The sequence below is a fragment of the Oncorhynchus keta genome, chromosome 1 (assembly GCF_023373465.1).
Source record: "Oncorhynchus keta strain PuntledgeMale-10-30-2019 chromosome 1, Oket_V2, whole genome shotgun sequence".
Taxonomy (NCBI): domain Eukaryota; kingdom Metazoa; phylum Chordata; class Actinopteri; order Salmoniformes; family Salmonidae; genus Oncorhynchus; species Oncorhynchus keta.
In genome coordinates, this window is record NC_068421.1 from 53,947,132 (window position 1) to 53,962,654 (window position 15,523).

The following is a 15,523-nucleotide window of genomic DNA, read 5'->3' on the forward strand; positions in this document are numbered from 1 at the left end:
GAATGCAATTTACTCCAATAATAGCTTCTACAAATGGATAACATCGTTTAGAATTTGCACGTTGTACAAAACATTAGGAACACCGTCTCTTTCCATGACAGACTGACCAGGTGAAAGCTATGATCCCTTATTGATGTCAACCATTAAAATCCACTTCAACCAGATGAAGGGGAGACTGGTTAAAGAAGGATTTTTAAGCCTGGAGACAAATCAAATTTGATTTGTCACATGTGCCGAATACAACAGGTGTAGACCATACTGTGAAATGCTTACGCACAAACCCTTAACCAATTGCTACATGGATTGTGTGTGCCTTTCAGAGGGTGAATGGGCAAGAAAGAAGATTTAAGTGCCTTTGAACGGGCTATGGTAGCAGCTGTCAGGCACAGCGGCTTGTGTCAAGAACTGCAGCGCTGCTGTGTTTTTCACACTCAAAAGTTTCCCGTGTGTATCAAGAATGGTCCACCACCCAACTTGACAACTGCGGGAAGCATTGGAGTCAACATGGGCCAGCATCCCTGTGGAACACTGTCGAGGGGACACAAAAACATTTGGCCACACTAAGCTTGCAGTCACACAGATCCACAGTGTAATTGCACTCCCCTTGCATCTACCGAACAGCAGCACGTGTTAGAAGTTAGGAGGAGGAATCACATGACTGTTGCCACAGCCAATGAGGCCAGTGCACAAAGGCCCTTTGTTTACACAGATTCAACCTGGTTCGTCGTTAAAGCGCATTTCCAGTTTAGTGTTTTTTCTGTTGCAGAGCTTTATTATTTTTAATTGGTATGTGATGCTAGGATCCACTCAATAGAGGTGAATAAGAAAGGGATAGTTTGAGATTTGGTATCTACTTCACCAGAGTCTGATGAACTCATATACACCTTTCTTATGTCTGTGTCCAGTATGAAGGAAGTTAGATGTTAATGCTAACTAGCGCTAACTTGGGTGTGCTAATGCTAGTTAGCAATTGTGCTAGCGTTATTTAGCAACTTCCATCAACTGCGGGCAGAGACATACAATTTTTATCCCCAAATTCTGGGGAAGTAGATAAAGGGCCACATTGCCAAAATCCCCATTTAACAGGTTAGGAAAGAACAGAGTGAATTAACTAAGTGTCTCCCCACCAATACACAATGGAAGAGGAACTTCATTGTTCATAACACTAATTAGGGTTCTGCCCAAATGTTCCAGTAAATGCTTTCAACTCTAGATGGGTGGCTGGTGTGAAATGGCCTAATAGCCGTAGTTGGTATGTATGAAGTAGGCATTTAGGGTGGAACTAGGCCATTGTAGGTCCTTATTCAGCACCATGAAGAAAACAGACAAGGAATAGAGTTCAGTGGAGCCGCCAGAGAGTTAAACACACAGACAGCGGAGAAGCTACAGCAGCAGCAGGAAGAGGACGACTGGCTACAATCATAACAAGACAACATCCACACAAAAAGGAAGGAAACTCGTGTTTGACAGACAAGTGCAGAGGGGAAACACAAGAGGTCAAAAAAGGGTCACAGTGGAAACACCAAAAAGATGCTACTGTTTGAGTTTTGTTTTTTCAGGTGGTGAGCACACACACTTACAGGGATTGAGCGACTGAGGTAGCGGCCAGAGGGTCCGCTCAGGCCGGAGTAGCCCCCTTTTTGGGATCTGTAGGGGCCATAATCCTCAGGCCTGGGCCCCAGCCTGCCTGCAGCGTGGTGTGGGGCCCCCGCGAGGCCACCGTGGCTGAAGATCCCGGCGGGGGAGGAATTATACTGATTGTTGTTGGCCTCGTGGTGGTAGTAATTGGTGCCGCGCGTGCCGTTTGCCACGTAGCAGGGACCAGGAGCCGTCCGGCCCGATGGAGTGATGGTGACGATGGACGAGGGGGGAGAGGAGGGTGGTGATGAAGTGGGAGCGAAAGGCAGCTTCTTATTGTCCTCACCGCCGTTGGCTGCATACAGGTTGCCTAGGGAGCTGGCTAGCCTGGAGTTGATGGAGGAGCTGAGATGTGTGGGGTGGTGGACAAATATATGGAGGGAAAGGTAGCAGGAGTGGGAACATGTAAATACACAGGGACACACCCCAAACAAACACAATGACAAGGGGATAGCCACTGCCTTTGCTTTCATAGGCTAAGGACAGGGCAGCTGCCTTTGGGTACATTGGCTCTGATAGGAGACTGATTAACACACAACCGGTTTAACACACAACCGGTTTATACAATCAGCTAACAGTGGAATAGGGGATTGAGTCAGACATAGACAATCTATATTGTCAACGTGCAGTCTGATACAGGAGCCTGACTACCCCATGTTAGTGTAACACACACCTTCGGCACTGCAGGCATTTTGCCAGATTCACCGGGGGGGGAATCTGGAGTTCTCATTGCCATGGCTACCTACCTACACATTCACAGTTATATCACGCAGTAGAATAGAAAAAGAAACATTCACAAATCCTCCACAGAGCAAAGTAGATCAGGTAGTGCTCAAGGGGGAAGAGGTTGATGATGCATATTTTCTCGGTTGTGTGTATCTGCCTGTGCCGGTCTCTTGCACAGCAAAATGCGGGGGATTTAGATTCAGTCTGTTGGGAAAGCGCACTGCCTGCAGCACATCAACCCTCTATGTGAATCGGTCTAGCGAGCCCCCCACACACACACTGTTCTGCCCTGCATATCCTTCCACTGGTTCTCAGGGCATTGGTTAGTCACAGACAGGCAGAAACACAACCAGGGGACTGAGACAGCCAAGAAAGATATGACAGGAAAGAGCAAGAAAGAGGGGGAAGAGAGAAAGGCTATAGAATAAACCAATCTACAGGAGGCAAGAGAAAGGGTAAGTGGATAAATGGAGGGATGGGAGGCTACACAGGATGAAAAGGGAAGAAAGAAAGAAGTTTTTAGATAAAAAAAATATTTAAAAAAAAGAGGAGTAAAGGGTAAGAAGTTTCCAGGTAGGGGTGTTTAGGGGGGGAGAGGGTGTAGGCTCACCTCTTGAGGTTGGACGCCGAAGAGGAGCTGCTGCCGATTCTCTTGGCGCTGGCCGAAGCAGAGGATGACGGGACTTTGGAGGACTTGAGAGGGGAGATGGTGCCCTGAGTGCCCACTCCGAGGTTCATCCTGCTGGGAGAGAGAAAGAAAAAGATGATTTGGACGTCCATATTGTGAGGTGGAGTAACAAACATAACAGCAGTTAACAAAAGTAACAACTTTTGCCAACATACACAATAGTGTCTACTACTACACACGTAGAATACATGATCGTGTCGGGTACACAAATTGGATAGTGTACATCCCTAAAAGACATTAAGGACCTACAGTACAAATCCCAATTTTAGAAACAAACAGCGTATGGGCAAGACTTCAATGACGACATCCAGTGAAAGATGTACCCAGTAACACTAGACAACATTAAGGAACGGTATCTGAAGGACTATATTAGGTAAGGCACTTCAACAGCACCATAGTTGAATCTTCGATATTAGTATAATATATTTGAAGTGTGAAGGGAGTGGGAATGAAGGAGATAATAGGAGACAGAAGGAAAAAAAAGCTGGTTCGAGGCATCACTCCCAGCTCCTTCATAAAAGCAGTCGGTCTTTGCTGCTCGTTGTCATCCGTGAACTATCAGTCTGTACTGGGCTGAAGGACTCTCTTATTTCAGGAGAGTACAACAATTAGAGATGTGCTTGCCTGAGTAGCCTCTGCCTTTCAGTGACACACACACGGAGACACACACCTTTGAGTAGATGAAAGGAAGATGGCTAAAATAGTGGGAGGAGAGAGCTGTCTAAGGGCACTCTTCACTCGCTCCTCTTTGAGGAACACTTATTAAGGGCCGTACTCGAGCACAAAAGAAGGAGTTCAATTTCCATCCCCTCTTTTCACACTCCAAGCCGCCTCTCCTCTAAATCAAAAATTGGTCCCATGTGAAATGTTTGTGCGTCTAGATGACAGTGCAGCAATATCTAACAAGTAATATCTATCAATTGCACAACATATACCCAATACACACAAATCTAAGTAAGGAATGGTATTAAGAATAAATAAATATATGGACGAGCAATGTCAGAGCGGCATAGACTAAGATACAGTAGAATAGTGTAAAATACAGCATATACATAGTAGGTGAGGGGCGGCAGGGTAGCCTAGTGGTTAGAGCGTTGGACTAGTAACCGGAAGGTTGCAAGTTCAAATCCACGAGCTGACAAGGTACAGAATCTGTCGTTCTGCCCCTGAAAAGGCAGTGTTCCTAGGCAGCCATTGAAAATAAGAATTTGTTCTTAACTGACTTGCCTAGTTAAATAAAAATGAGTGATATATAAGATATGTAAACATTAAAGCGACATTATTAAAGTGGCCAATGAAGTCTGTATTTAGACAGTAGCCTCTCTGTGCTAGTGATGAGCTAGTGATGGCTAATTTAACAGTCTGATGGCCTTGAGATCCTGTTTTTCAGTCTCTCGGTCCCAGCTTTGAAGCACCTTTACAGACCTCGCAGGCAGTGGCTCGGGTGGGTGTTGTCCTTGATGATCTGGTTAGGGTAGGTTTTAATAATCCAAGTGGGTACAACATCTCCTATACACTTCCTGATAAACTCAGTTACCGTTCCAGTGAATTCGTCAACATTATTATCAGAAGCTACATATCCCAGTCAAAACCATCTTGAAGTGTGGATTCTGTTTGGTCAAACCAGCGTTGAATAGTTCTTAGCACGGGTACTTCCTTTTGAGTTTCTGCCTATAGGAAGGGAGGAGCAAAATGGGTTTGTGGTCAGATTTGCCAAAAGGAGGGCGGGGGAGGGCCTTGTATGCATCCTGGAAGTTGGAGTAACAGTGGTCGAGTGTTTTAGCAGCGCGAGTACTACAGTTGATATGCTGATAGAATTTAGGCAGCCTTTTCCTCAAATTTGCTTTGTTAAAATCCACACCTACAACAAATGCAGTGTCAGGCTATATGGTTTCCAGTTTGCATAAAGTCCAGTGAAGTTCCTTGAGGGCCGTCATGGTATCGGCATGAGGGAAGGTGTACACGGCCGTTATAATCAAAGTAAATTCTCTTGGACGGTAATACGTCGGCATTTGATTATGAGGCATTCTAGGTTGGGTGAACAAAAGGACTTGAGTTCCTGTATGTTATCACAATTACACCAATCGTGAAACGCACAACCCCGCCCTTCTTCGCGGAGAGATGTTTATTCCTGTCGGCGCGATGAACTGAGAATCCAGATGGCTGGACCGACTCAAATAGTATATCCCGAGAGAGCCATGTTTCCATGAAACAGAGTATGTTACAACCCCTGATGTCTCTCTGGAAAGAACCTCTTGCCCTGATCTTGTCAACTTAGTCATCCAGGGACTGAACATTAGCGAGTAATATACTTCGGAAGCGGTGTGCACACCGTGCCAGAAGACCACGCCTAGTACCCCTTTTCCGCCAGCGTTGTTTTGGGTCGGCCTCTGGAATCAGTGCAATTGCCCAGGGTGGTGCGAACAAAGGATCTGCTTCAGGAAAGTCGTATCCCTGGTTGTGCTGGTGAGTTACCGCCGCTCTGATATCCAACATTTCTTACCAGCTGTATGTAATAACATTTTCTGGGCTAACAACGTAAGAAATAATACAGAAAATAAATAAATACTGCAAAGTTTCCTAAGAACCAGAAGCGAGGCAGCCCCCTCTGTCAGCACCACCTTAAAAATTTACTCGGCATACACATCACTGACAAACTGAAATGATCCACCCACACAGAGTGGTGAAGGCACAACAGAAATATGACTTGTCACCTAAAACCCTGAAAAACTTTTACAGATGCACAATTGAGAGCATCCTGTCTGGCTGTATCACTGGTAAGGCAACTGCACAGCCAACAACCGCAGTGCCCTCCAGAGGGTGGTGCGGTCCACACAACGCATCACTAGGCGCAAACTACCTGCCCTCCAGGACACCTACAGCACCCAAAGTCACAGGAAGGCCAAAAATACCATCAAGGACTACCACTGTGCTGGATGTAGCCTAGTTCCAGCTTGAGTTGAGTTATGCTTTACTTTGCACTGAATTGAATGACTCGAGAGCGAGATGTTAATGCCACTTATATTGATGAGACTGAATTGTGTTTTGTGACAGCAGTTCAATCTGTGTGAGTGAAAACTGGGCAAACAGACAAACAGCAAAATCAACACTATTGTAATGGTACCTAAAAGGTTGGGACGGTGACCTGGTGTGCATTTTCATGTCTTCAAGTCTGAAAAAGAAAGACACAAAGATGGAGGGTTCACACGTCCAAAGGCAGCATGCTTGCACACGTATATATTTACTTAGAGCACAGGGTATGGGGAAAGTAGTGATTACTAAGTCATTTTGGAAGAGAGCATCCATTAGGCTACATGACTAAAATGAAAGCTTAAAAGTGACTTTCTAGAGGAAAACCAAATTGAGTATTTTTCAACAGAAACCCTAGCATGAAACAGAGCCATTATCCTGAAAATTCTGCTCTGCCTGGCAGGGCCTGTGTTATTTCAGCTAGATAACCATGGAAACCTGAGCCCCGAATCAGATCAACAGACTGTCTTACTTGCTAGAACAGTGATCCCACATCTTTTTTTAACTGTGGCCCACCTTGACGCGATATAAAATTCTGCAGTACACCTAAAATGTCCCAATTAATTTATTTTGTTTTTTTTTATAGATTTAATACGGTTAATTTGAAATATTTTCATAGTTTTCATAGTTCCTTACTCTTAATGGTTAATGTACCTCTTCAAGAGTGTCCTGAAATGTTCGCCAGAATTTATTTTGTTTTAGGTCAGGTAAAATAAAAGTCTTTAGTTTTAACAGTTTATGCTAGAGACAAGCAGTTTTCTTCATTATAAAAGGTGAAACCACAGACAAAGCCATGTGGTTTCTTTCTATAGCAAGAGGCTGTGGTATAAAGTAAGAAATCATCACGATAAGGAAAAGTTTCACGGCACACCTGAGAGTTCCTCGGTTGGGAACCACTGAGCTAGAAGACGGAACTAGACAGATAAATTCAAATCATTCCACAGTTTACAACTGTCCGCCAGCGAGGTGGTTTTCATGCTGCCCAGAATTTTTTCCTGTGGGTTATAACCTTAAATATGCATTACTTTCCGTAGTGCAGAGGACAGAGTTCATCAACACGTGGAAAGCTATACTGCTAAGAGAGGAAAGGCTGAATTCCTCACCTGAGATCTCAAAAAGCTGCCAACTAATAAGATGGGAGGATCTTAAAGGGGAAGTTTGAGGAATCCATGGCAATTCTTACCTTAGGGCTCCCGTTGTGGCAGACCTGGGCTGGCGCCGGCCCTTTAAGGCACGCAGTTTATCTCCTTGGGTCATGCAGAGCCCGTTCTCTCCAATGTAGTCGTTCTGTGGAGAGAACGCATGAACCCGTAAGATATGCGCCGAAGCATGTACAGTAGTTCACGATGAAACAAAGCAGAACATGGCCGTGTTTTGTGTAAGAACAGCTGTCTACGTAAATAGCTCTCCCACCCCTATAGTATGTCTAGTGCTGGTTTGATAAATAAACTCAGCAAAAAAAGAAACATTCTGACTGTCAACTGTGTTTTTCCCCAGCAAACTTAACTTGTGTATTTGTATGAACATAAGATTCAGCAAATGAGACAAACTGAATAAGATCCACAGACATGTGACTAATAGAAATTGAATAATAGAAATTGAATAATGTGTCCCTGAACAAAGGGGGAGTTCAAAAGTAAGTCAGCTGCATTATTAAGTACTGCAGTGCATCTCCTCCTCATAGACTGCTCCAGATTTGCCAGTTCTTGCTGTGAGATATTACCCCACTCTTCCAAGGCACCTGCAAGTTCCCGGACAATTCTGGGGGTAACGGTCTTAGCCCTCACCCTCCGATCCAACAGGTCCAAGACATGCTCAATGGGATTGAGATCCGGGCTCTTCGCTGGCCATGGCAGAACATTGACATTCTTGTCTTGCAGGAAATCACACACAGAACGAGGAGTATGGCTGGTGGCATTGTCATGCTGGAGGTTCAGGATGAGTCTGCAGGAAGGGTACTACATGAGGGAGGAGGATGTCTTCCCTGTAATGCACAGCGCTGAGATTGCCTGCAATGACGACAAGCTCAGTCCGATGATGCTGTGACACACCGCCCCAGAACATGACGGACCCTCCACCTTTAAATCGACCCCGCTCGAGAGTACAGACCTCGGTGTAACGCTCATTCCTTCAACGATAAACTTGAATCCGACCATCACCCCCAGTGAGACAAAACCGTGACTCATCAATGAACAGCACTTTTTGCCAGTCCTGTCTGGTCAAGCGACGGTGGGTTTGTGCCCATAGACGATGTTGTTGCCGGTGATGTAAGACAGGTCCTCACCAGACATCAGGCCTACAAGCCCTCAGTCCAGCCTCTCTCAGCCTATTGCGGACAGTCTGAGCACTGATGGAGGGATTGTGCATTTCTGGTGTAACTCGGGCAGTTGTTGCCATCCTGTACCTGTTCCGCAGGTGTGATGTTCGGGTGTACCGATCCTGTGCAGGTGTTGTTACACGTGGTCTGCCACTGCGAGGATGATCAGCTGTCTGTACTTTCTCCCTGTAGCGCTGTCTTAGGCGTCTCACAGTACAAACATTGTAATTTATTGCCCTGGCCACATGTGCAGTCCTCATGCCTCTTTGCAGCATGCCTAAGGCACGTTCACACAGATGAGCAGGGACCCTGGGCATCTTTCTTTTGGTGTTTTTCAGAGTCAGTAGAAAGTTCTCTTTATAGTGTCCTAAGTTTTCATAACTGTGACCTTAATTACCTACCGTCTGTAAGCTGTTAGTGTCTTAACGACCGTTCCACAGGTGCATGTTCATTAATTGTTTATGGTTCTTTGAACAAGCATGGGAAACAGTGTTTAAACCCTTTAGAATAGAGATCTGTGAAGTTAATTGGAATTTTATGAATTATCTTTGAAAGACAGGGTCCTGAAAATGGGACGTTTTTGCAGAGTTTACATTAGGTACGAAATAATACACCCTAGGGAAATCGAGTCAGCCTCCACAAGAGTAGACGATACTTAGTCATCCCCACGCTACACCTCCAAACAAGAGAGGGTAAGGGTATGTGAGGGTAAGGGAAGCAGGCCACCTATAACTGAACATTCTAGAAGGAACACTAGAATGGTTTTAAGTCAAAAGTGGGGGGAATAGCTGTAGCCTCAAATGTTTCACATCCACGGGGAAATGGGGCATTATCAGGGTTATTAGGCGCCAAACAGAAAATAACAGATTAAAACAGGGTTGAAACAATTCAGAATTTCCTAAGTGGATACAGGGTTGTATTGATTATGGTGAAAGAGTTTCTTATTGGACAAGTTCAGATACTCCCTCCCTGTTTCAGTTTGTTTTTATTCCTTTTAGTGCCTAACAAACAGGACCCCGGGAAGTGTTGTGGGGTGGCACTGACCTCTTGGAGGCGGTCGATGCTGTGGGACTTGAGGATGCCACCAGGGCTGGTGGTGTGGGTGGGGTTGAAGGTGAGGTCATCCATGCTGGAGGTGAGGTGAGACACGCCCCTCGGCTGCTTCTGCTGCGAACGCTGCACGTCTCCTTGCATCCACATGGCTGCTTGCCTCCTGACAGAGAAACAGATTGGCGAGAGCGATGAGCGGAAGACAAAAAGGGAGAGAAATATGGAAAGGTGTGGGGGGGTTGAGGAGGGAGAGAGGTTGCATTAGAACGTACTCACCGACCGTGTGAGCTTCAATTCTTTGATAGGGGGCAGCATTTTCACTTTTGGATTAATAGTGTGCCCAGAGTAAACTGCCTCCTACTCAGTCCCAGATGATAATTTATGCATATTATTAGTAGTATTGGATAGAAAACTCTGAAGTTTCTAAAACTGTTTGAATGATGTCTGTGAGTATAACAGAACTCATATGGCAGGCAAAAACCTGAGGTTTGTAGTTTTTGAACTCAGCCCCTATAAAATACAGTGGGATATGGGTCATTTTGCACTTCCTAAGGCTTCCACTAGATGTCAACCATCTTCAGAATGTTGTTTCAGGCTTCTACTGTGAAGGGGGGCCGGATGAGAGCGGTTTGACTAAGGGGTCTGGCAGCAGCCTCGTTCTCAGTTACGAGCATTTCACATGAGGTAGCTCTCGTTCCATTGCTTTTCTACAGACAATGGAATTCTCAGGTTGGAACATTATTGAACATTTATGATAACAGCATCCTAAAGATTGATTCTATACTTAGTTTGACAAGTTTCTACGACTTGTAATATAACTTATTGAACTTTTCGTCCACCTTTCGGTTGGACCTGAATGCGCGTTTGAATTTGTTTACCAAATGCCCTAACAAAAGAAGCTATTTGGACATAATTGATGGACTTTATGGAACAAATCAAACATTTGTCTTACTGGGATTCCTGGGAGTGCATTCTGATGAAGATCAAAGGTAAGTGAATATTTATAATGCTATTTCTGACTAATGTTGACTGCGCAACATGCCGGATATTTCTTTTGGCTGGTTTGGGCTATGAGCGCCATACTCAGATTATGCTTTTTCCGTAAAGTATTTTTGAAATCTGACACAGCGGTTTCATTAAGGAGAAGTTTCTATATTTCCATGTATAAAACATGTATTTTCATCAACATTTATGAGTATGTCTGTAAATCTGTGTGGCTCTCTGCAAAATCACTGCATGTTTTGACAATACTGAAAATAACACGCCAATGTAAAATTAGATTTTTTGATATAAATATGAACTTTACCGAACAAAATATACATGTATTGTGTAACATGAAGTCCTATGAGTGCCATCTGATGAAGAGCAAAGGTTAGTGATTAATTTTATCTCCATTTGTGCCTTTTTTGTGACTCCTCTCTTTGGCTGGAAAAATGTCTGGGTTTTTCTGTGACTTGGTGGTGACCTAACAATCGTTTGTGGAGCTTTCGCTGAAAAGCATTTTTGAAAATCCGACTGTGGCTGGATTAAGGAGAATTGTATCTTTAAAATGGTGCCTAATACTTGTTTGTTTCAGAAATTTGATTTATGAGATTTGTTGATTTGTATTTGGCGCACTGCAATTTCATTGGCGGTTGGCGAGGGGTTCCGCTTCCCAGACAGGTTAAGTCTATAAGACCATGTCTCTTGTGGCCTGACCAGAGACAGACAGTTTATATCCCAGGACAATGGAATTGATGCTAAGAGATAATACTACAACTGCTGTTGAAGGGATGAATGGGGGGGAACAGATTTATCCAACAATTTACCCCATTTAATCTTTACCCATTTGTTCACCCAGAACATGGCAAACAGCTTTGGAGAGACTAGGACCAACAACAAGCGGTGGATAACCAGGACAGGAATCTGTTCAGCTTCATAGATGATGGATGGACTGGGAACAAGTCCCGAGCACTGTTTAAAACACACACACTTCCCACAAAACAGCAGTTGAGCAAGCCTGAAAAGCTGTCCAAAGCATCCTACTGGTATGTGTAAGATCTTTCATCTGTCCTTGCATTTCCTGTTAGACTCTCCCCCATGGAGGAGTATGTTTTCCCCCTTCACAACACACACGAGTGCCAGACTTTCTGGTTTAGTCAGCAAGTAAAAAAAATAAAAAAAATAAAAAGTGGTCAGCCAACACATTTGGATGAACTGGTATAAAGATTAAAGAACACTTAAGAAAAATAAATTCTCCCCCGACAAAATCTACAGCAGAGCATGTTATCAGGCCATAACCTGAAGCACAAACTTTTCACAAACTCTGAATGAACAAGACAAATAGCCAATCAAGGGCACAAAGACTATATCAAGACAGTTGCTTGCTTGAGAAACTGCAGATTATAACTAGAGGTTGACCGATTAATCGGAATGGCCGATTAATTAGGGCCGATTTCAAGTTTTCATAACAATCGGAAATCAGTATTTTTGGGCGCAGATTTGCCGTTTTTTTTTACACCTTTATTTAATATTTATTTAACTAGGCAAGTCAGTCAGTTAACACATTCTTATTTTCAATGACGGCCTAGAAACAATGGGTTAACTGCCTTGGATTTTCACCTCGTCAGCTCAGAGCATCCATTCTTGCAACCTTAACTAGTCCAAAGCAATAACGACCTGTCTCTCTCTCGTTGCACTCCACAAGGAGTTACGCGAATGCAGTAAGCCAAGGTAAGTTGCTGGCTAGCATTAAACTTATCTTATAAAAAAACAATCATAATCACTAGTTAACTACACATGGTTGGTGATATTACCTAGCGGGTCCTGCGTTGCATATAATCTGACTGAGCATACAAGTATCTGACTGAGCGGTGGTAGGCAGAAGCAGGCGCGTAAACATTCATTCAAACAGCACTTTAGTGCGTTTTGCCAGCAGCTCTTCGTTGTGCGTCATGCATTGCGCTGTTTATGACATCAAGCCTATCAACTCCCGAGATGAGGCTCGTGTAACCGAAGTGAAATGGCTAGCTAGTTAGCGCGCGCTAATTGTCGATGTGTTCCTGGTTCGAGCCCAGGGAGGAGCGAGGAGAGGAACGGAAGCTATACTGTTACACTGGAAATTCTAAAGTGCCTATAAGAACATCCAATAGTCAAAGGTTAATGAAATACAAATGGTATAGAGGGAAATAGTCCTATAATTCCAATAACTACAACCTAAAACTTCTTACCCGGGAATAATGAAGACTCATGTTAAAAGGAACCACCAGCTTTCATATGTTCTGATGTTCTGAGCAAGGAACTGAAACGTTAGCTTTCTTACATGGCACATATTTTACATGGAACATATAGCACTTTTACTTTCTTCTCCAACACTTTGTTTTTACATTATTTAATCCAAATTGAACATTCATTATTTACTTGAGGCTAAATTGATTTTATTGATGTATTATATTAAGTTTAAATAAGTGTTCATTCAGTATTGTTGTAATTGTCATTATTAAAAAATATATATTTTTTTCTAAATGTAAAAAAACGCATGATTAATCGGTATCAGCTTTTATGTTCCTCCAATAATCGGTATCGGCGTTGAAAAATCATAATCGGTTGACCTCGAATTCAAACAATTGCTCTTCCAAAGGCTTATAATGTATAGGAATGACAAGTAGCTAGAGGAAAATGATCTGGGACCAGCCATAAGGAATACGTACTCGTCCAGGAAGTGCTGCTGAGGGCCGATGACGGAGCCTGGTCGGCAGACTCTGATCCAGGCAATGGTCTCTGCTGCTGTAAAGCGGTAGTGCTTCATCAGGTAACAGCCTATGAGAGTGCCTGTACGCCCAAGGCCAGCTGATTGATAGAGAGCGAGAGAGAGATAAAAGTGATACATAAAAAGAGATGAGAGGAGAGATGAGCTTAGAGAGAAAGAGACAGATGACCTTATAATGTCAGATTTGTTCTATAAATAAGACTTTTAGGAACATAGGCTTCACCACATAAGACATAGATAGGTACAGTATCACTGCAATACTAGAGCACTATGGTAACACTGGTAAGTAATACACCTGACAAGGGGCATACATTGAACAACACTGCCCCCTAATGTAAGACCTGCAGACCTGCGTTCAGTGGCAAATAATTTTAAAAAATACAGTTGAGTGTTGCATTACTGATCAACTTGGATCCGCCAACTTGGCAGCCAAATAACATTCCAATGAAGAGTGAACTCTTTAAAATCCCTCTTAACAGACATAAAATACGTAAGGTGCGTTTGATTTAGCTTGCCAGCCACACAATGGAGACAGTCCAAATAGTGCAGACCCCATATGCCAGGCAAGCCACTATCTCAACATATGCTGCAGTGTGTGCGCGCGCGCATGCACCTTTGCAGTGGACGGCCACGGCGCCGTCGGTGCTCTCGCAGATGTGCAGGAAGCGGCGGGTGATGATGTCGCTTGGCGTGCTGCCGTCCACAAAGAACAGGTCGTAGTGGTCGAAGCCGGCATCCGTGAAGCGCTGGGCATCGTAGATCTTCTTGTTGAGCCGGACGACCGAGGTAACGTTGTGCTGTCGGAAGTAGGGGAAGTATGCTTCTGGAGCGTGAAGAGGGTAGCCTGGTTTAGGGGGTTAAGGACAGTTAAATTGTGTAAAACTTAGGTAAGGACAACTCATTCTAAACCTGCCAGTGAAGACAAAAAGTACAATCTTTGGTTTGTTGTCAAACTTATTACTACTCCAATGACTCTGCTGTTACAGAGGAGAACAGACGAGGGAAAACAGATGCATAGGGAAAGTCTACCTAAATCTCCAATCTAAAGCCGAACCGTGTCAAGGTTCATTGGTCGAGACAACTATTAAATTACTCTGGAACGGCTGTTGATTCTTAAAGAAAAAAGGGTCCATAAAAGATCACGGAGAGAAGCCAAAACTCGTCTCACCATTTTCTATTTTACTTTTGGGATGGGGTCCACTGAAGGCCAGAAATTTCCCAGGCACGATCCAGTTGAAGTCTCCATTTTCAACTCGCTATAACAGAGAAAGAGAGAAGAGGACTCAACATATCCAACAGGGGCCCAGAAGACAAGGGATATGGACATTTTGCTCTGACTGAAAATTCTACTTCAACACTAAATGCTTTATTCAGACTTTCCAGGCTGGACAGTCAGTAGCCATCTTCAGTATCAACCTAAACTGATGGCTCCCACTAGCCTGGTCCCAGATCTGTTTGTACCGCCTTGCCAACTCCTATTGTCATTGTTAATCCATGGCACAAACAGCTCTGGGACCAGGCTAGACTGCAACATCAACATTATCAAAAAAGTAATTTTGTGACTATGTGCCACACACTTTAGCAGTAGACAACAATATTCTGCCCGATTTTGCCTAGTCGGGTCAAACTAACCGATGTCACTCACAAGACGTTCTCATTAAACTAAAAAGGTGCACGTCAGCTTATCAGTTGAGCGCAGTGTAACAGAGTGAGATTGTGAACATTGTAGGGGTGCTGCCGTTTGCGATTTACAGACGCTCTGCCGTTCAAACTGATGGGCGGACGCTTACTATTGGAGCAGGTCCAAGGTCAACGTGTCATCATTACCTCGTAGTGCTCGTATTCGTCCACATCAAACGACTCAAAGTCAAAGAATCCATGCTGCAGGGCCTGAAGAGGAAAGAAAAGAACAGAGACAGTTTAATATATGTATGTGTTTGTGTGGGTCTCAGCTCATTCATGACCAAGCAAAACTGAAGTGACCTAGGCAGCCCCAGAACTAGATTCACCTCAAGCCTGCGGTCCATCGGAAAGCCTGACGCACAAAAGCCTTTGCAAGGTCATGATGACCGATTACAATCTGCGTCGCTCAGAACAGATACTGTTACAGCGGAGGATGGCAAAGTGACCCAGACAGTCATTATCAGCTACATCAAACTAAGCCATGTTGATGATAATGTGGGCGTACAAGGATAGGGATAATAAAGCAACAATAACATAAGAGGGTTACTGGCATGACAAAGTGATGCGTTTGCTTGGTGCAAGGCTAAATTACTAAGGATAATATATGTAGGCACTTTAACCCACCAACTCAATTATAGCCTTG

The 15,523-nt window shown here is 44.0% G+C and overlaps 1 protein-coding gene across 5 annotated transcripts in view; it reads right to left on the reverse strand.

Annotated features, from left to right (window-relative positions):
* Positions 1-15,523, reverse strand: part of LOC118387767 (dual specificity protein phosphatase CDC14AB-like) — a 47,632-nt gene that overhangs the window by 6,276 nt on the left and 25,833 nt on the right. For 3 of the 5 annotated variants that reach the window (XM_035776479.2, XM_035776463.2, XM_035776488.2), the window contains exons 7-15: positions 15,025-15,087; positions 14,366-14,453; positions 13,811-14,041; positions 13,139-13,277; positions 9,444-9,612; positions 7,266-7,369; positions 6,177-6,224; positions 2,975-3,106; positions 1,581-1,983 (exon numbers count right to left, since the gene is read on the reverse strand). In XM_035776479.2, coding sequence (XP_035632372.2) covers positions 1,581-1,983; positions 2,975-3,106; positions 6,177-6,224; positions 7,266-7,369; positions 9,444-9,612; positions 13,139-13,277; positions 13,811-14,041; positions 14,366-14,453; positions 15,025-15,087 — 1,377 coding nt within the window. The remainder of the gene's footprint in view (positions 1-1,580; positions 1,984-2,974; positions 3,107-6,176; positions 6,225-7,265; positions 7,370-9,443; positions 9,613-13,138; positions 13,278-13,810; positions 14,042-14,365; positions 14,454-15,024; positions 15,088-15,523) is intronic. The other 2 variants (XM_035776471.2, XM_035776496.2) reach the window with 2 other exon arrangements.